The sequence below is a fragment of the Phialemonium atrogriseum genome (assembly GCF_030411735.1).
Source record: "Phialemonium atrogriseum strain 8032-3 unplaced genomic scaffold QBC33scaffold_49, whole genome shotgun sequence".
In the NCBI taxonomy this organism is placed as follows: domain Eukaryota; kingdom Fungi; phylum Ascomycota; class Sordariomycetes; order Cephalothecales; family Cephalothecaceae; genus Phialemonium; species Phialemonium atrogriseum.
The window spans coordinates 31,259-50,509 of record NW_026848186.1 but is presented as its reverse complement, the minus strand read 5'-3'; the positions used below and the strand labels follow the sequence as shown (position 1 = coordinate 50,509).

Here is a 19,251-nt window from a genome sequence, read left to right as displayed (position 1 = left end):
CATCTACGATTCTTTTCTCACTTTTCCCTACGCCATGGCTCACTTTATAGCCTCACTTTTGATTCATCCCAGCACCGCAAATCACTCGAGCAAGATCCCACTCAAAGCGGTAAGTTCGCCCAAAGTGTAAGTGCCAGAATCGTAGCCTTAAACGGGCGACTCGAGGGCCTCGTTGATATCGACCATGGTGGTCAGATGACGCTTGCGATAGTGGAGTCGGATTATAGGACAAAAGTCATGTTTCGGGCTAGCAGAAGTCGAGCGATTCAACTCAAATGTGCTCAATTGCCCAAAGAGGTATTTTGCGCTAGATTCTCGCCGTCTGATTGGCTGCACATGGCCATTAATTCGACCTCGCCACTTCCTGAGCATGGGCTGAAACATGACAAGACTACACTCTGTGACCGAGTCAAACACGCATTCTAGGCTTTTAGTCTTGTAGGTATATACCTAGGTACCTTGACGGCCACCACGACTCTCTACTTAAAGTGTGCCAGAATTACCATCTCCCCGTCACCCGACTGCCCCAATATCTACGTCGACAACTAATTACATATAAACTCATCCCCAATCCGCCCTCAACCCAAAAAGCATCAGCAAACCCCCCAACAATGTGCGGCCACGACACCTCGACAACCCCCCGTATCGGCGCCCGCGTCGACCTCTTCTCCCGTGCCACCAGCGGCCCCCTGGGCAACCTCATCTTCCTCGACCCGTCCGAGCCCGACAGCACGGTGGCCACCCACGTCAGGTTCACGCCCGAGGACGACGGCCTGGACGCGGACTCGCAGATCCTGGTCTCGATACAGTCAGTTCTATATGGTTTCCTGCACCCACTGCGTTTGTGAGTACAGGAAGCTAACATGGGGGGAAACAGCTCGACTGGGGATTTGACAAAGTCCGTTTGTGATAGCGGGCTGTTTCGACAGTTCCGTCTACCGGCGCGGTGGCTGCGGGCGGATACCCTGGAGGTGGCCCTGGATAGGCCGGTGTCATTGATGGTTGGGGGAGATGGCATCATCGGGCGGCGGGTTTCGATGCTCGGCGAGCGGGGGTTGGCTGAGGAGACGCTGCTGGCGGATGGGATTGTTGGGTTCAACTCTATTTGATGATGAGGTGTCTAACGATTCTTTTGGGTCTGGAGTTTGGGTTGCATAGCGGATATGGACGTCGGTCATCGGGCGGCAAGCATGGGAGTTTGGGTATGGTTGTTGGCTTTTTACCTCGACTTAAGATATCAAGTCGATCATACCAGTCAGCAGGGTTTGCAAGAGCAATTTAGAAGAGAGCAAGGGCCACGCATTATCATCGTCAAGGTAGCCAGATCATATTATTGCTCTTACGCCACTGCGTCCCGAGGCATGTGTCGTTAAACATAGAAGGTCAAAGTCTCGCACAAGCACTGGGATCTCTTCCAGCTTTTTGTTATGAGAGGGCTTATACAGTCAAAATTTGCCGGTTCCGGTCAATATACCGCCTCGCACCATTCTTATATACCGCGGCGGTTATGTACAGACTACCTGGATAGACGCTTCACCTCATCCCCGTTTATCCCCGTCTCGCATGTATGTATTGTATTGTATTGCACATACATACAATACCCCCAACAATAGCCATCTACTCATGCCAAATTACATGGCTCAGCCCATCCTCGTTATTCACCGTCCCAGGAGTCCCAACCTGGAGTTGAGCAATCAGCGGCCCCAACCGGCCAGTGGTAGTGTTCCTCGCCACAACAGCAACGGTAGACGACGTCTGTCCCCCAAAGGCGACCATATCCCCCGCCCTGTTGATCTCAAACGTCCGCGGGAAGAATGTGTACGCGCTCGTCGCCTCCACAAACGCAACGGCACCCGTGGCCGGGTCGATGGCGTACGTCGCGACCGAGTCTGTCGTCGGCCCGAAGGACCGGTCGTTGCGGTTGGCCGCGTACAGCGAGTTCCCCGCGACGCGCACCTCGGCCGCCTTGGAGTCGCGCGGCGCCGCCTGCCCGGCCGGGTACGTCGACAGCGACTGCGTCTTCTTCAGCTCCAAGCAGTTGCCGCCGGCGGGGTAGCCGACCGTCCACACGGTGACCGAGTTGGCCAGCTCGTTGGCGACGTACAGCATCGTCGTGCCGCCGGTCGACCCGGCACCCGGCACCCACCAGGCGCCGTGCCGCGGGCCGTCGCCGGGCCCCGTCGCGACGTTGGCGCAGCTTGTCAGCTCGCCAGTGGCGGCGTCGATGCTGAAGACGCGGATCAGGTCGGCGCCGAGGTCGGCGCTCAGGAGGAACTTGCCCGTCGGGTCCGGGAACACCGAGTGCGGGTGCGGCTTGTTCTGCCGGGAGGGCACGGGGCCCGGGCCGCTCATGGTGAAGGTGAGCTTCTGTGTTGGCTGGCTGCTGGCGGATAGAGGGAGCTTCCAGGTGCTGATCGAGGACGGGTCACTGGGGGCATCTTGTTAGCTTCGGGAAGGGGTCGATCTCTTTGGCATTGATGATTTACTATTCAGCCCCGGCGATGAAGCCTTTGCCATCACTACCCCCGTACAGGGTGCTGTGAAGATCACCTCCGCTCACCCTCGCCGTGGCCACTGGGGAGATTGTGCCATCATCCGCCACCGACAGCTGACTCAGAATCGGACTTCCCCATGAGCTCTCGTCAGTGACGTAAAGGGAGCCCGACTCCGAGTCGAGGGTCAACCAGCTGGGCCACAAACCCCCGGCCTTGAGCGTCTGCTTGATGGCCAGCGTCCCCGTCTCCCCGCTGGTCGTCAGCGACAGCGAGTACAGGTTGCCGCTGTAGTGCGAGACCAGAAGGTTCGCCCCGAGGGCCGAGGGCAGGGCGCACAGGAAGGCCGATAACGATAGCCTGATTGACGCCATGGTTTTGGGAACACACTCGCTCTAGCTGGTGGTGTCCCGGGTTCGGTTCGTGGCTTGACGTTGTTATTGCCGGAAAAGCAAGCCTTGCTGCTGGGCTGAGCAGCAGCAATATGGCATCATTATGGTGTGGAGGGAGGAGGGAATAATAGCTCGGGATCGGAGGAGGGCGGCCAATCAGGCCCTCCGCAGTTTGTCCTCCGAGATTGTATCCTCTGGGTCAGTGGAGGCATCAGAAGAGGCGCGGCACCATCCGATGCGTGGAGGTTCCGATCGACCTGAAAGAGGAAAACGTGTGCTGCGGAACGCAGATCCGCTGCGACGGTGCCAGGATGCGACTGCTCCAGCAGCAGTGCTGGTGTACAGGGGACAAGGGGGGATGAGCCCCATGGCTAAATGTTGGGTTACCATCTGCCCTCCTTTTATCCCGACCGCCATATTAAAGGAGCACTATAGGTGTCGCAACGGCCCCCCACAAGTTGAAACGGGCCAAACCTAAGATAAAGATTAAACCAAAATAAATCCCCCGTTCCTGTTGTCCGAAAAGGATCTTCACTGAGGTGATTGATTGGTGAATTATTCGACTTGGAAAACAGAAACAAGGCAAGCAGATCCAAGCTAATGCTTCAGTCGGGCCGTCAGCAAAATCCAGCAAGAATGCAACTCCAGACTCTGAATTGGAGAAGTCGAGGGCCCGACACTAAACAAACGATCCAATGTTGCCGGCGTTCCGGGAAATCGTGCGAAGCAGCGATATAGCAGACAGACTTTGCGGTATTATCGGCGTTCACGAATGAGTCCACGATTCTCACGGGGCGTGTCCAATTCGACCGACGTTCATGCGCCGGCCCCGGATAATACGTTGTGCCAAGGTCAACGTTAAATCGGGTACTTATCGTATTCCGCGGAGACACCGTCCATATCATCTATCATAATAAATCCCAGAGTCCTGCACGGCCAGAACACGGCATATAGCGAGCGGCGTGGAAGCCAAGTAGCGTTGTCGGTAGATGCGTCGGCGAGGTTTCCCTGCTCCGGCGCAATAACGCATTAGTCGGTGTATCGAAGCACTCTATGAGAGGCTCTCAGTAGCCGCATCGATCTCACATGAGACTGCATTCGCTTGTTCGGTTCGTTTGAGGCGATCATGCTTGGCACCAGGGCGACAGAAAGTCGGAAACCCGAAGAAGCTCGAGACGTCATTTACGGGCCTGATATAGCCTGTAATTAGTGTATAGACCGAATCCAAGAAGCCTCAGCTATCGGTGGCGCCACGGCTGCGGGAACGTGACCTCCCCCTGACATCCCACGGGATGCCGCCATCTGATGTCGGACAATACCGCTCAAATAAACAATTATCTTGTTTCTCTTCGGCTCAACCTCCCGAGGCAAGCTTACAAGCCAGAGGAGCAGTGTTCTGGGCCGGGCTCTTCGTCCCCCTTGTCCCAGCACAATGCCCAATTCCCGGACTCTGCCGTCCACCCAGTCGATGATAGGGCGACTAATTAATGGCAAAGCTTACCATGACCCCATGGAGACAGGCCAGCAGCTCACTTCCCGCACACATACGCACACGGGGGAATTTAAGTATGGGCTGACCTCCGGAGAATCGGGCCACCCCGGGAGGCCACGAGAACCATCACTGTCGCTATCGTGAATACCTCGGCGAAGTGTAGAGGACGCGCCGCCGAGCTTGAGCATCTTGTGGAGTAATAATTATAACTTTGGGACGGGATTCCCCAGATCCCCAGATCCCCAGATTCTCTCCCCAGATTCTCTCCCGAGAGCTTCCCCAGACTCCAGATCTCACCTCCCGGGGCCCCAGTCACACACCCAACCCCCACCCCAAACCATGCAAGCCACACTAGCCGCGGCCCTCCTGGGTCTAGCCCTCAGCCCCTCGCGCGCCACCGGCTCACCCCTAGACCGACGCGACGACGCCCTAGCCGACTGCCTCGCCGCGGCGGGCGTCCCGACCGACATCCCCGGCACCGACGACTGGGCGCAGGACGCGGCGCCCTTCAACCTGCGGCTCAGCTACACGCCCGCCGCGATCGCCGTGCCGGCCACCGCCGACCACGTCCGCGACGCCGTGGCGTGCGGGCGCGCCCTGGGCGTCAAGACCAGCGCAAAGTGCGGCGGCCACAGCTACGCCTCGTTCGGCCTCGGCGGCGAGGACGGCCACCTCGTCGTCGAGCTCGACAGGCTCAACGCCGTGGTCTTGGACGCCGCGTCGGGCGTCGCGGATGTGCAGGCCGGCGCGAGGCTGGGGCATGTGGCGGCCGAGCTGTATGATCAGGGGAAGAGGGGTATTAGCCATGGGACATGTCCGGGGTAAGCTCCAAGCCAGTGTTTTTCTCGTTTTAGAAATTTGGAAAAGTTGGTTTCTAACCGGACCCAAACAGCGTCGGCGTCGCGGGCCACGCGCTCCACGGCGGCTTCGGCATGAGCTCGCACACCAAGGGCCTGGCCCTTGACTGGATGGTGGGCGCGACCGTGGTGCTCGCCAACTCGACCGTGGTCGACGTCTCGGAGACGGAGCACCCGGACCTGTTCTGGGCGATCCGCGGGGCCGGCAGCTCGGTGGGGATCGTCACTTCGTTCCGCTTCAAGACCTTCGAGGCCCCCGAAACGGTGACCTTGTTCGTCGCCTCGGTCCCGTGGAAGAACCAGTCGGTGGCGGCGGACGGCCTCAAGGCCGTGCAGGACTTTGCGCTGAATAGCATGCCTGCCGAGCTGAATATGCGCGTCTTTGTCACGGGCCACTTCGTCAACTTGGAAGGCTTGTACTGGGGCGACAACGAAAATATGCAGGCGGTACTGCAGCCGTTGCTGGACAAGACGGGGGCGAAACTCCAGTTGCAGCAGCAGGGCGGTTGGATGGACCAGTTGAAGCACTTTGGCAACGGAATGCCTCTCGATCAGGGGCATCCGTACGACTCCGTAAGTTCCCAACCCCCTGCTTGCCCCTGGGAGCGACACTGACAAGCCCACGTCCCAGCACGAGACATTCTACTCGTCCAGCCTGTACACGCGCGAGCTGAGCGACAAGCAGGTCGAGGCCCTGACGACGTACTGGTTCAGCTACGCAAAGTCCAACAAGCGCGACTGGTACTTCCAGCTCGACATCCACGGCGGCAACACGTCGGCGGTGACGGCGCCGGGCGTAGACTCGACGTCGTACGCGCACCGCGACTACCTGTTCATGTACTCGTTCTACGACCCCGTCGACGGGGGCAGCTACCCGGCCGACGGCTTCAGCTGCATGCAGAACTTTGTGTCCAACATCACCGCCGGCATGGGCCAGTTTGGCCAGTACATCAACTACCCGGACAGCGTCATGACCCAGGAGACCGCCCAGGCGAGATACTGGGGCGCCCACCTCCCCAGGCTGCAGGCCATCAAGGCCGAGGTCGATCCCGATGATTTGTTCCACTACCCGCAGGGTATCACTCCAGCTAAATCTACGATTCTTGATGATTAGAAACACACGACACGACATGGAAATGGGAATGGGAATGGCGAAATTGCGGGGAGGCAGCAGGTACGGGGTTTGCATGGCAAGGGACATGGATAGAGACCGGCTTGTCGCGTACGTAACGCAATGCAGAGCAATAATAAGTCAATATTTATAATTCATGGTCGCGAAGCAGAGCCACCAGGCGCTCGTCATTCCCGTATTCATTTCCTTGACCAGGCACAAGTTGCCGGTTCAAGATCAGTTGAACAGCCTGCTGCGCAGGCATTGCGTGCTGAGCCTCTCGGTTTGAGCCAAAATGGAAAAGGCATCTTAAGAATGGGAGGGTTGTAATTATGTCAAGGTCGCTGCGTAGAAGCACGGTACCGATCTTCGGTGAGTCCGAGCTCAACGTCTTCTTTTGTCAGGAGCCCGGTAAATCTGTTACTCGATGGATTAGGATAATTCAATCCTCGAGGGGGGAATACCACCCACCGCATGGTCAAGTCATGACTGATGGCGTTGCACGCTCGACGGTCTTATGAGAGACAGACCATACGAGCATAGAAGTAATGAACGAGGGGACAAACACACTCGAGTAATTTGTCTCATTGACTGTGATAAAACATAAACTTAGGTGTCACAGCTCAATGATTTTAAGTGCCCCTTGAAAATGAAGCCTGCATGTGGCGCGGTATCTAGCGGGACGTAGCTCACCATAGGATCATCAGGCACCGCGCTCAGCATTTCGAATTACAGTATATACTAGCACCCGATAATGACGATGGAGACGGAAGATAGAAAGGCTGGGACAGTGGAGAGGAAGAGAGAGTTAAAATAACGCAGCAATGATCCACATTAAGCTGAGTCTTCGGGACTTTCATATCAAATCCCCAGATACCCACCGAAAGCCTATGTTGACAATTACCTAAACTATCTCGTTGCGTCTATGGGTAGTATGGATGGCTTCAAATCCTTTAAGTTTTATGGTACGAACATACCAAACCCCTGCAATAGAGATCACACTGACGGAAAGAGATTTCCTTACTTGTAAAACTGTCGTTGAAAATGAGAAGTCTGAATATTAGTGGACAAAGTTGTATCAAGAGATTACATTTGGCCAAACTGGACCGTACAGAGTTGGGTCTTTGTCCTCAAAGATACGATGTTCGAACGAAAGTTTCCAAGGCCTTGATCTACTTTAGATTTCATGGTCTTCTAGGGCTTTAGAGTGCGAACATCCACTCATTCCTTCGTGGGAAAGAGCTTTGCCCTTTTTTTCCGACCTGGAGACTCGTGATATTCTATGCTGCCCTATCCGAAATGAGCCCTCTAGACTTCCAAAGCTGCCCGGCGTCTGTGGATACTACACAGTTATGGGAAGTACTTACCATCCACCTCCGTCTTGGACTCGACCAGGACCCAAGGCATTTGCTCGCGAGCTAGACTCGTTCTGCCTACCAGACAAACGTCCTTAACGTGAAGGATCCGCCGCCCCTGGGTTGATTTAGCGCAGTAGTAGGTCTTACCTAGGTAAGCACCGAAAAGTCGAGTCTTCTTCGAAAGGGCATTCGAGTCTACCTCAACTCGTCATTCCACAATAAATGTGGCGAAGAATTCTGGGTTGTTGTGGAAATGCAAGATGACTGCAAGTCACTCGGTCAGCTCGGAGCATTCATGAAACGACCCGGGCACGCAGTCTCTTGGTCGGTCCTTCTCGCGAGGCTTCACGTCGATTCTGGAATAGGAGGTTGGCGAGGTCCTGGCCGTACGTCAGGTGGCCAACCTACGATCTTGGAAAAGGTAGGACGGAGAGGTAGGCGAGGAGAGGGAACACGTAGGAGGTAGATGAAATGAAGGCGTGTGTTGAGGGAGGCGATGGGTTAGACTCTGACGCGGTGGCCGATGTCCAATCAGCGCGAGGACAAATAGCTGATTTGGACGACTTGGCAGACGGTGAGAGGGTAGATGTAGAGATAAATGAAAGGAGGGAGGACTTCGAGGAAGCGAGTGGAAACGATTCGGCGGAGGAGCGGTTGATATCCAGCCAGAACGGGCAGATATTGCTGATCCGGACGAGAATTGGGGTGCCATCGGTGCAGTCGCAGTCGCAGTCGCAGTCAGTTGTCATCGCTCCACGTCACATTACCAAGGCGAGCAGGATAGATGCCGAGGGTGACTTGACAGGGGATGAGGATGGGGGCGCAATTGGTGCCGACGCACTTCATTGTTATCACCCGGCATTCTCAGGTCAGTGACGACGGTAGGTAGGTATTTGAGCAAGTGTCCTAGTCCTGCTCGTGTAGTAGACGGCCACGCCGAACGCAAAAAATATGGATAATCAGGCCGAGATACACCACGGAATAGTTGCCATCTCTCTTTGCCAAAAGGACGAGTGAGTTATTGTACCTCCATTTTGTGTCGAGCTCGCACATCGGCTGAGTCTATCGACTGCATGCAACCCCCACTAGCCATACTCCAAAGCATCCCAGCCGTCACATCACATCTCGTTCCATCGAACCCCTCGGCTTGACGGAAGCCCAGCGCACCATCTCGCTATATCGATGAGGGGAAGAGCATGACCCGGAGGGAAGCCCCGAAGGACTTGGATGGGAGAGGGTGAGTGAAACGAGCCCGGACGGCGCCTGAGTTGCCTGGAGAGAGGTTATATCAGCAATGAGAACGAATAGTTCGGAAGTAGAGAATAAGTAATTACCGTGAACTCGAGCGACCTTGCCCCAAATCTGCAAAAATCACGGGTTAGAATGAATGTCGGAACCAGACATGGAGGTCGCCAAATTCGATTCAGGACCTCCCGAGCAACTTACAACGCGTATCTTAGATCCTCCTATTCAACGATGAGAGTTAGCAACAATCCAACGGGACGCAAAAGGAGACAAAATGGGTTCCAACGTACGAATCTCCTTCTGTGCCTTGTAGACAAATGCGACCTTCTTGCCCAAGTAGAAGCTGTACCGACGAGTCAACAAATCTCCTGCAAGAAGCCACGGCCAGTTTCTGGACGGATCCATGGGGCCACAAGGAGGCAGACACGTACTTGGCAGCCTCGACGTCGTCGACGCCCTCGATCTTGACCAGGCTCGTCTTCGGGTTAGTCGCGTGCCGACTCCGCTGGTAGCCCAGGTGCCGGGCCCTGCTCGCGATAGTCCTGTTAGCCATCTATCCATCTTCGCACATGCATTCGATCGTGGTTCGGGTCGGTGTTTCGTGGGCGGCGTCGTGAGATCCGCTTGCTTCGCGGCCGGAGGGGTTTACTAACTTTACGTAGACTGCAGGAAAGGAAAAATTAGCAAGTGGCGCGGCAGCAGTGAGAATTGAGCAAGGCGCATGATACTTACGTCTGTGACCAGCTTCGGTAGGCATCTTGACGATGTTTTGTTCGTTTACCGATGTTGGGAGGCGGAAGGGGAATTGTGTTGGTCGCAGCGCAGGTGATAATTGATGTAAAATTTTGTGGAAGCCACAAGCCCTAGGTGGGTGGTTGAGGTGTGGTTTGGCACGTGGGGCTTTTGTGGCTGGTGCCATGCGGAGGAGCCTGCCCTATTCACCCGACAAGCCTCACCTCACCGCCTTATTATTAGGCTTCATGATTCTGCCTGCAGTATTTTGTTTTACCGCTTTCAGCTAGGTCCGAGACTTTTGGCTATTGGTCCGCTATGGCCCGTGCACAAATCCTACCATCAACCATCCCACTCCTTAACACGTGATGAATAGCTGCACGAAGGAGTCCAGGGGTCGACTAGATTAATGTGGATTATCTAGAAATACTATGCTACAGACAGGATCCCCCGACAGAACGGATGGCTAGATTTCAAGCTCCGTACCAGCCACCTCCCCGCGAACAGGCACTCGCAACATTGTAGTCGGTATGGGTGGTATACTGGGTTTGACTAGACGTTCAACAGATTAGCAGCTTGCTCCGACAGGCGCATCAAAGGCGGTCGGGGTTTGGAAGACACTTACCCAACCCACTGGGTAACCACAGTCTGGACCGTGATATAAGACACATCGGTCTCGGTCTCCTGTGGCAATAGAGAAACAACCGTTATGGCATCACCCGGGTCCGCATCGCACACTGTCTGGGCTGGCGCAGTACTAGACATGCCAGGTCAGCAGCAACATCAAGGGCAAGCTTGGTCAGGCACATATCACTTACATGGTCTTTAGGACGCTGACATAGGCTGTTGTTCACCTTGTTAGAGAGAGCAACCAACGAGCAGTGTGTCTGGGGATGTACGTACATGTCTCGACAGTAGTTGTAGCCTTGGCAGTGACGACGGAAGTGCTGGTGACGGTATGCGTGTCGTAAACCGTGCTGGTGACGACGACAACGGCTCGTTTTTCGACTTCGGCTGATAATCACGTCAGTTGGTTTCTTCGCGTGAGAAAAGGGTGGGAGACGTACCACCCCCTCGTCCACCACCCCGTCCTCCACCACCCCGTCCTCCACCACCACGTCCTCCACCACCACCACCCCGTCCTCCACCGCCGCCTCCCCGTCCTCCACCACCTCCGCCGCCACGACCTCCTCCGCCGCCGCCACGGCCTCCTCCACCTCCACCGCGACCACCACCATTCCCACCACCACCACCACCACCCCTGGCCCCCCAGCCCCAACCCCCATTCCTAAACGTCGGCCTACACGTGTCACACCCATCCGGCCTAGACTCGGACGGCTGCGGCGGCTGCGAGTCGGTCTGCTGGGCAGGCGGGCCTCCCGCGGGCCAGTGGCACGTCGCGTCGACCTCGACGGTCGTGACGCCCTGGCTCGTCACCTCGGCGACGGTCGTCACGCGCCGCACCGTCGTGTACACCGTCGTCGGCTCCTGGCGGAAGTACTGCGTCACCGTCTCGGCGCTGCCCGCGCCGTCGTTGCAGTGCGCTGTTTGGACTTGGCCCACCTCGATTACGGTTTGGACTTTGGTGATGGTCGTTTCGATGGCTTGATGGGGGGGGTCAGTATGGACTTTGCTTGGTTCTCGTGGGGTTGGGGTTCCGTTGTGGATGGTTCAGGGGTTCAGGGGTACAGGGGTGAAACGAAGTCAAGCAAACGAGGGGGTATTACTTCTTCCCCGTGGGGTGGTCGTTACGCCCACCACAACGGTAGGGGTCACCTGGAAACGTTATCAGCCAGAGAACAGAGGAACCGTTGCTGCCTCGGCATAAACCCACCGTTATGACAGTCCTCTCCGGGACGCCGGAGTTGAGGCTGAACGACCGCTGCACCGCCAGGTCGACGTTGTCGGCTTGGATGATGATCGTCCACTCCCCCGACGCCATGCTGCTGAGGCTTACGGGACTGAGGCGGTACCATATCAGCGGCCCATACTCCAGCTACAGTTACGGGGACATGGAGCCATACCATGTTGACCGTTGCTCGCCTGACCCACTGTCGATGGTGGAGCAGGTATACTCGCTGCCATCGGGAGCGATCAGGATGGGTTGGATGGAATCCTCATCGCAGTCTTTTAATACCGAACAGTCAGCCAGTGGCCCCTGAGCGCCCCCTCCCCCGCCGGCATCATCAAGGATCCGCACAACGCTAACCTTGGAAAAGCGACGTGAACGCAAACTGCTGGTTCGACGAAGCATCGATCAGATACGACCCTCCATTCGTATAGTCCAGCCCCGTCACGGAACAGTCGGCGCTGGCGCGCAAGGCAAAGAGGCCGAGGCAGAGCCACGAGTAGCGGTAGCAGGGGGCCATGATTAGCGCGTGAACGAATCCTGGCCAAAAAAAGCGACGGGTAGTCATCTGTGCCAATACATCGCCTCCAGCTGCCTGGCTCGGGACTTCTATATAATATTCATTCCCTGGCAACCCAACCCAAGCACCGGGGGCTTTCCTGGGGAAGCCCGGAAGACGAACCCCCCTTCCCCCCCATGAAAATTGCCCGATATTGCTAAGCTAGAGTAGCATCCCGGTATGGGATCAGGGTTCATATCCACTGACCAAGAGAATGGCAGATGCAAGCGAAGTATTTAGATTGTCGTTTCTCCATCCCCCGTGGTGTTTTGGGGGGGGGGGGGGGGGGGGGGTGCGAGTTTCAGGCTGTTTTGCATGGCAGCGGACGCAGGGGCCAAAGAAAGAAAACAATGAGGGCGAATACGATATATAGGGTGAAATCAAGACGGGCCCCCTGTGCCAATGGGATGGCAGCGAGATATGAGGAATGACGATCAAAGCGAGCACACCTTCGGTACGGCAATATAAGTCGGCAAAGGTACGGCTCTTGGGGTCGTTTAATAGCTTAGGAACGAACCGCCAACCCTGTGCTGTGCCAAGTTATCCGGAATGGCACGCACTGCCGTGAATGTTTCTCAGGGGTTCGACGTAATGATATAATGAGAGGCTTTTTTCTGTCTGCTATGTCCTATGGATCTCTCCATAATACCCGGGGAAGAGGTTGAGATCGGCTGTTGCGGCAAGACACTCACCTAACACCAGCCAGCCAGTCAGTCAGTCAGCTTGACTGTCCTGCTTCGTAACCAAATGCAAACCGAGGTCATAGGGTGGATATAATTACAGCTATTCCAGAGAACTGTCCCCAGCAGAGACGATTCCATGTGAATCAGCGCGTCAATCAGGCTGCTCCCCGCTTGCAAGTGCACACCATAATCAGCTTCAAGAAGAGGCTCTCTTGGCGTGATGACCTGTATCTGCTGGAAGAGCACAGTGCAGCAGACGCGTAACCGGGCGCCATTCCCCTGGGAGTCCCGGTGATTGACGACCCAACTCGCGAGGTGCGTGATCTGTTAATGAAAACGGGGGAGGTAATTATAAACCCCTCAGTTATAGGAACCCGCGCATATTGCCGACAGAGGGAGGCGGATAATTGTCGAAGGATATAACCTCCACACCGGGTGACCTCACCACTGCAGAGGTGATGAGGCCACTGGGGTGATGCCACTGGTAATTGTGAAGTTCTCCTGATAGGGCCCGTCAACGGCTTCCCGGTGGTGGTCTGACGCCGCGCGCGCAGCGGGTGAGTTCCCTGGATGGCCGGCTAGGGTAACCCCAGCTGGGAGATCTTGTTTCCGGGCTGCATTGATCAAGACATCGCCATCGCTGTTGACGTCGTGCAGCGGTGGAAAGGAGCTACCCTCTGCACTTGGCAGCTGCTGCTCCTTCGTGCACTCTGGCTATCCGGGTGTAAGCGACGGGACCCCGCAAGATGCCGTCCGGCGGCGGGAATATCAACCCGGGAAGGGGTCCATATTGGTTCCAAGTGAACATAAGCAACTCGCGCCGTGGGCTGGTTGCCTGGGTCGCCATTCTTGAACCGAAGTGGCCATGAGCGCTGGGGGGGGGGGAGTGGGCCGCGGCAGGTTTTGGGATTCACGGCATCCCGACTCAATCCTGCAGTCAAATCAATCTGAAGTTAGCCACACTGATGATCTATTATATCAAAAATTACCATAGTCTTCTGTCGCTGCTTGTGTACACACGAAACTGAAAGGGAATATGCAACACCTCACCAACAACAGTCCGGAACTCCGCCGTATTTCCGTGCAAAGCCAACCCAAACGCTGCCTTTCTCCAGTTCGATACATTTGCCTTCGCCGTCACTTTCAGCCGGGTTATGTCTCTTCCCATCCTAGACATGATGTCATGACCATCACCATGGTCTAGGGCGCCGTCCGGTCGCTGTTGCGCCCGAGTGTGCTTGGACTGGCCAGCCCGGCATCCTCGTCGCTGCCGTCTTCCCTGAGCAGTTTCCTCCTCGCCGCCTGCTCTTCGTCCTCGTCCTCACTCACCAGGCCATCTAGTTCGAATTCCTCGGCATCCCTCAACTGTGTATCGTCAAGGGCCCTGTCGCCCGGGCGCACTCTGCCGTTCGCGGCGATTTTGGCAGCAGCGGGGGAGTTGGCGGCGCGGTCGTACAGGTGGATGAGTACGTGGGCGAAGAGGAACACCAGGAAGGCAAGGCTGTAGAGGATGAGGATGTATGCTACGTGGTCCATCGAGGATGAAGCGATGAAGGCCATCTGCTCCTCAGTAGCGCCCATGAAGAGGAACCCAGACGCGTAGAGAAGCTAGACCAATATTAGCAACGAAACGGAAGGGTGTAAGAGTCCAGACACGCCGTCGGAAAGACTTACGAAAACGGGGAGATACTGGAAGCTGTTGATCTCGTAGCCATCCTCGGAAATGCCGGTCTTGTCCTTGACCACAAAGGAGATCTCGATGATGCGCGTCAAGCCGGCGGCCATGAGGGTGTACCCGAACATGCTGTGGGTCGCGGCACTGGTGTGCAGTGCCTGGGGATGCGCAGACATGGCCCACCCGGTGATGAGGATCACAAAGCCGGGGATGAAGTTCCTCTTTGGCTGGCCGTCCCGTCCCTTGCTGAGCCACACACCTGCCAGGCCGGCGCACCACCAGATTATGCCCATGGTCGTGTGTTGCCAGTCATTCTTGACCCAAGCGGTGCCCCACCTGTGCTCGGTAAAGGTGTTGACACATCCCCAAGCCGCGATGACCACGCTGTCGAAGAACTCCTGCGAACGGCCAGTCCGCTTGAGCCACAGCTGCCCAACCAGAAGCAGGATTGTCAGCAGTATACCGTATGCGATGAAGGCACTGCCCATGATGAAGTGCGCAAGGCACTGGCCCAAATGGTCGCCCTGGCAGAAGCCCAGGGTAGTGATGCCGCCGAAGAGCATCTGGGTCCACGACACGACCGGGAACGCCTTGCCATTGATGCTGTGTAGGAGCCGGATGACGGGGCGCACGCGGCCGTGGAAGCCCCTCTCGAGATGGAGCCTGAGATAGACGCCGAGGATGATCTGGACGATGAGGATGATGTACAGGGGCGTCGCGAATTTGGAATGGACGTTATTCGGGACGAACTGTCTGCCCTTGTGCATGTGGCCGAGGGCATACCCGAGGAAGGCAATGATGGTGGCTAGGACTTGGAGAGGGACATGCCATCGGCTCTTGATCATCTGGAAGAGGCTATGTCAGCATCATCGTGAACCCCCTTTCTTCCGTAACCTTGCAAGACAAAACACTTACTCCTAGGACCATGCCAATTGGGTACAAGATCCCAAACGCAAGTGCCTGGATAAAAATATGGGCCCATAATGTAGCATCCTGCGAGTTCGTCTGTTAGCCTCCCGCGCACGCTCGGCCACCCAGCAGCAAACTTGTAATCTGTATGCCGATCCTCCAGGGGTCCGGAATACGTACAATCGGGTCCGCCGAGACCGTCGCTCCCTCCTCGATGTTTTCCGTCCCGTGATCGTGGGCCAGAGCAACTGGCAAAAATGCAGCGGCGACAATCACGACGGCTGCTGCCGATGCGGAAGGCGATTGAGGAAGGCGTTGAAGAAGAGACGAGGCCGCGTTGCCTCGACCCTCAGGCGATCGCATCATGTTGGATTTCGAGGGTGTCCGGTGGGTTCGTCGTCTCCGCAACCAGTCGGACAGGACGAGGTCGTCAAGATCAACCCCTTTGTCTCTGAGAAGAGAACAAGTCCGGTGAGTTGAATCGAGGAATACCTGGGCGACAAAGAAGAGGCATTGGAGAGAATGGGAAGGTGGCACCGGTGGTTTCGGAATGTCGGACATGTCCTCTGCTGATTCATAGTCTTGACACCTGCCATGATTGGCTTCAAAACCCCCATTGTGGGGTCCAATTCCTCGAATTTCGCCAAAATCAGTACAGGCACAATTACATTTCAAGGCACAAATTTATTGTTATACCAGGATAAATGTAACTATCAGGGTATATCTGGATTGAGAGAAAGGAAAAAAGGGGTGCGAGCCAGACACTCCCTGGAAGAGCCGAAAGGAGGCAGGAGGCAGTGCTGAAAGCTAAGTAGCGCGCTGCATGTCCGCTTCCCACTCCTTTTTCATCTCGGCTGCAAATATATCATCCGTCAACACTTTCCATCCCACCTGCGCCATGCCCTTGCCACACGCGACGGCCCTCTCGAGGGAGTCCTTCGTGCCCGCCACGGCGGTAAAACCCTTGGTGTGGTTCGCCACGCCTTCCTCCGTGTCGATGCCGAAGATGCCGTGGAAGCCGGGGCACGCGTACGTCACGTCTCCCATGTCGGTGCTCCCGCCGAAGAAGTCCGGGGCCGGCGGGTCGTAGCGCACGGTGCCGGCGGGCATGGCCTCGACGTAGGCGTGGCACAGGGCCGAGCTGGGCCGCACGTCCGAGTACGAGTTGAACTCCTCATACCTCATCTCGCAGCCGGTGGCGAGGGCGGCGCCCTCGAAGCACTTGCGCACCCTATCCCACAGGCGGCGGGCGGCGGCGCGGGTGTCGCTGCGGACGTAGTACTCGACGCAACAGTGGGCGGGCGTGACGTTTGGGCGGTCGCCGACGGCGCGGAAGACGCCGTGGATGCGCTCGTGCGGGCGGATCTGCTGGCGGAGCATGGACACGGCGTTGTACGACAGGCACACGGCGTCGAGCGCGTTGATGCCGTCCCACGGCGCGATGGCCGCGTGCGCCTCGCGGCCCGTGAAGTAGACGCGCACCTTGACGTTGGCAAGCGTCCGCACAAAGGCAACCTCGCGCAGCGGCTCGGCCGTCCGCTGGCCCGGCCCCGGGTGGACCATCAGGCTGGCCGCCGCGCCCCGGTACGCCCCCGCCGCGAGCAGCTTGAGCTTGCCGCCGCCGCCCTCCTCGGCCGGGGTGCCGAGCAGGCGGACCCGGCCCGGCACGCCAGACGACTTGAGTGCCGCCGCGAGGCCCAGGAAGGCGGCGAAGGACGCCGAGGCGATCAGGTTGTGGCCGCAGGCGTGGCCGATGCCGGGGAGGGCGTCGTACTCGGCATTGTACACGACCAGGCGTCCGCCCGAGCCGAACTCAGCCGAGAAGGACGTGTCGAGCCCGTAGGCACGCGGAGTCACCTCGAAGTTGAGGAAGCGGAGGTGGGTGACAAAGGCATCGTGGGCCTTGTGCTCCTCGTACGCCAGTTCGGGGTTCGAGTGGATCCTCTGGTTGAGCGATTCGATTTCGGAATGCCGTGCATCGATCTCCCCCTTGATGACGCTGGAAATGTTCCCAAGCGAGGGTCGGGTGGGTGATGATTCTGGGCTGGGTTCTGCCGCCGACATCTTTTTTTTATATCTTTTTTTCTGCTTTTGGTTTTGACAGGGCCACCCCAACAAGTCGTCGTCTTGACTTCTAACTGGCCGACTGGTTTGGCGCCGGAGATTGGCTTGGCTGCAATTGCTGCCGCCAAATGTTCTCCCTCGGGGTGCTTCCGGAGATGGACCGGGAAGAAGGACAACGATGTGCGGACTGTGGCACGGAATTTGATGGTGGGGGGTCCGATGAAGAGCAATTACACAACTACGCCGATCCTGATCTGCAGGCACAGCCCCAGCAACGACTCTATATTAATACAACAGTCAGTCCAATTTCAAGGCCATGCTTAGCTACCCCAGTCTCCATTCCTACCTGGTGCCGATTACTAGGCAGGCAGACTATCCGAAGCCTCGAAGCCTAAAAGGCGGGGGAAGTTTATTTGACAACCGGTGATTTGACAAGAGTAAAGGAACCCCGCTGTCGTCCAGTGGAGAATCTTACTTTCCAGCTGTAGCCCCGCCTGAACATCCACGTGACTAGGTAATCCTTAGCGAACCCAGCTGCTCCTAGAGTCTGAGATTGCATTCGTCTTTCCCCGACTTCTTCTGGAATGCTAGGGCGCTGGCAGTCACCCCATTCCATAGTGCGGCTGCATCGCCACCGCCGAAGGCGGCTCCGGCAGGGGACAGGGATCTACCACCCAGCCACAACGTGAGCCAAGCCAATACTTGGGAAACAGTCGCTATTCAGCTTTCAGCACTTCTCTTGGCTTTTTCCACTGCCGGAAGCAACAGTCTGTCCACCAAGATAAGTGGCAGCGGCGTTCTAGATAACAATATCTATCACCATTCTTCTCGGTTGCCATATCCGAGACACGGCACAGATCCCCGGGGAGATAATGTTTGGCGGTATCAACCGAGACCTGATCTACAAGGATACGGTGATGAAGCTCGTGCCATTAACAAGCAGGGTCGACGGGCTCAGCCGCCCGGTTCGAAACCTTTGCTGCCCATCCTTACGCTCCCGGATCACGATCTCTAATTATCAGGTAGAGGGGCTTCTGTGCGAAGATCGTGAAGAGCTGCCTGGGGATGACCTTTGTGTGTTCTCACCCTACGACTACATGCTAGAGGTCGTCTGGGACGACGGCACTCTGCCTGTTTATGGCCACGCCCGCCCTCGTGGCCTTAAGAGGCGCCGCAGGACTACATGATACTCGGGAGCCCGTTACTCAGAGGCTGCTACTTTGCCTTGGACAAGTACCAGGGTTGAGTTGGTCTGGCGAAGCCCTCATGGAAGAGAGATACCGCCACTAAGCGAGTAGTCATGGCATAGCCTTCTCTCCGTCAGCACAGGAGCTGGTTCACAGTAGGTAACTGAGAAACTCGCACCCTTTCCATCGAGAGGTATTGATTGGGACGGAGCCAGTCCTTGTGACCCAAAATGGGATGATTTTGAACCTGAAAAGGGGCATGGAACAGGCTGGTATTACTGACCCAAACCCGATCCGGTACCCCAACCACCGCGCGTACTGCCAAGAAGTGCATGTGTCTTGTCCAACCTTTAGCTCAGACCCAGGTGTACCCGTCTGCGATTGATGGATCAGCTCGGCAACGGAATGTTCTCGGTGATGCCTCCTTTTCCATGTATGCCCCAGTGTCCAAATTCTTTCCTATGCCAATCAACAACCAGGCAACAGGATAGATATTTCTGAAGGGAGCTAGGTACCAGCGCGTACTTAAGCGTGGCCTTCATTCAAAATCGGGATTCTGGGAATTAATTAATAATTATGTCTTAAATGCCAGAAGCATGATTCCCCAGCCAAGCGTCCGGGCCTTGGCTCCAGCAGCGCTCAGGTT

The 19,251-nt window shown here is 56.7% G+C and overlaps 8 protein-coding genes across 8 annotated transcripts; 2 read left to right on the top strand and 6 right to left on the bottom strand.

Annotated features, from left to right (window-relative positions):
• Positions 1–611: 611 nt before the first annotated feature.
• On the top strand, positions 612–1,447 carry QBC33DRAFT_502067 (uncharacterized protein; the record flags this gene model as incomplete). Its single annotated transcript, XM_060425713.1, has 2 exons — positions 612–812; positions 855–1,447. The coding sequence occupies 2 exons, from the start codon at positions 612–614 to the stop codon at positions 1,107–1,109; spliced, it is 456 nt and encodes a 151-aa protein (XP_060278184.1). The 3' UTR covers positions 1,110–1,447.
• Positions 1,415–3,251, bottom strand: QBC33DRAFT_553076 (Lactonase, 7-bladed beta-propeller-domain-containing protein). Its single transcript, XM_060429364.1, has 2 exons — positions 2,487–3,251; positions 1,415–2,428 (listed from the first exon to the last, which is right to left on the bottom strand). The coding sequence occupies exons 1-2, from the start codon at positions 2,864–2,866 to the stop codon at positions 1,618–1,620; spliced, it is 1,191 nt and encodes a 396-aa protein (XP_060278183.1). The 5' UTR covers positions 2,867–3,251; the 3' UTR covers positions 1,415–1,617.
• Positions 3,252–4,706: 1,455 nt separating this feature from the next.
• QBC33DRAFT_602354 (uncharacterized protein) lies at positions 4,707–6,415 on the top strand. Its single transcript, XM_060432151.1, has 3 exons — positions 4,707–5,197; positions 5,269–5,806; positions 5,865–6,415. Exons 1-3 carry the CDS (start codon positions 4,716–4,718, stop codon positions 6,345–6,347), a joined length of 1,503 nt encoding a protein of 500 aa, XP_060278182.1. The 5' UTR covers positions 4,707–4,715; the 3' UTR covers positions 6,348–6,415.
• Positions 6,416–8,876: 2,461 nt separating this feature from the next.
• On the bottom strand, positions 8,877–9,704 carry QBC33DRAFT_519954 (60S ribosomal protein L33-A; the record flags this gene model as incomplete). Its single annotated transcript, XM_060426321.1, has 7 exons — positions 8,877–8,974; positions 9,037–9,064; positions 9,149–9,168; positions 9,238–9,290; positions 9,379–9,489; positions 9,601–9,610; positions 9,680–9,704. The coding sequence occupies 7 exons, from the start codon at positions 9,702–9,704 to the stop codon at positions 8,877–8,879; spliced, it is 345 nt and encodes a 114-aa protein (XP_060278181.1).
• Positions 9,705–10,002: 298 nt separating this feature from the next.
• Positions 10,003–11,232, bottom strand: QBC33DRAFT_502058 (uncharacterized protein; the record flags this gene model as incomplete). The annotated part of the gene is made up of 5 exons (XM_060425712.1): positions 10,003–10,231; positions 10,305–10,436; positions 10,498–10,522; positions 10,583–10,693; positions 10,747–11,232. Coding segments are annotated over 5 exons (833 nt in total), but the record flags the coding sequence as incomplete, so codon positions are not given.
• QBC33DRAFT_553065 (uncharacterized protein) lies at positions 11,112–12,359 on the bottom strand. Its single transcript, XM_060429363.1, has 4 exons — positions 11,889–12,359; positions 11,704–11,806; positions 11,514–11,640; positions 11,112–11,455 (listed from the first exon to the last, which is right to left on the bottom strand). Exons 1-4 carry the CDS (start codon positions 12,094–12,096, stop codon positions 11,384–11,386), a joined length of 510 nt encoding a protein of 169 aa, XP_060278179.1. The 5' UTR covers positions 12,097–12,359; the 3' UTR covers positions 11,112–11,383.
• Positions 12,360–13,970: 1,611 nt separating this feature from the next.
• Positions 13,971–15,720, bottom strand: QBC33DRAFT_582049 (protein YTP1; the record flags this gene model as incomplete). The annotated part of the gene is made up of 4 exons (XM_060431311.1): positions 13,971–14,378; positions 14,445–15,290; positions 15,361–15,438; positions 15,535–15,720. 4 exons carry the CDS (start codon positions 15,718–15,720, stop codon positions 13,971–13,973), a joined length of 1,518 nt encoding a protein of 505 aa, XP_060278178.1.
• Positions 15,721–16,046: 326 nt separating this feature from the next.
• QBC33DRAFT_295060 (uncharacterized protein) lies at positions 16,047–17,589 on the bottom strand. Its single transcript, XM_060423375.1, has one exon. It carries the CDS (start codon positions 17,416–17,418, stop codon positions 16,162–16,164), a length of 1,257 nt encoding a protein of 418 aa, XP_060278177.1. The 5' UTR covers positions 17,419–17,589; the 3' UTR covers positions 16,047–16,161.
• Between the last annotated feature and the right edge of the window lie 1,662 nt (positions 17,590–19,251).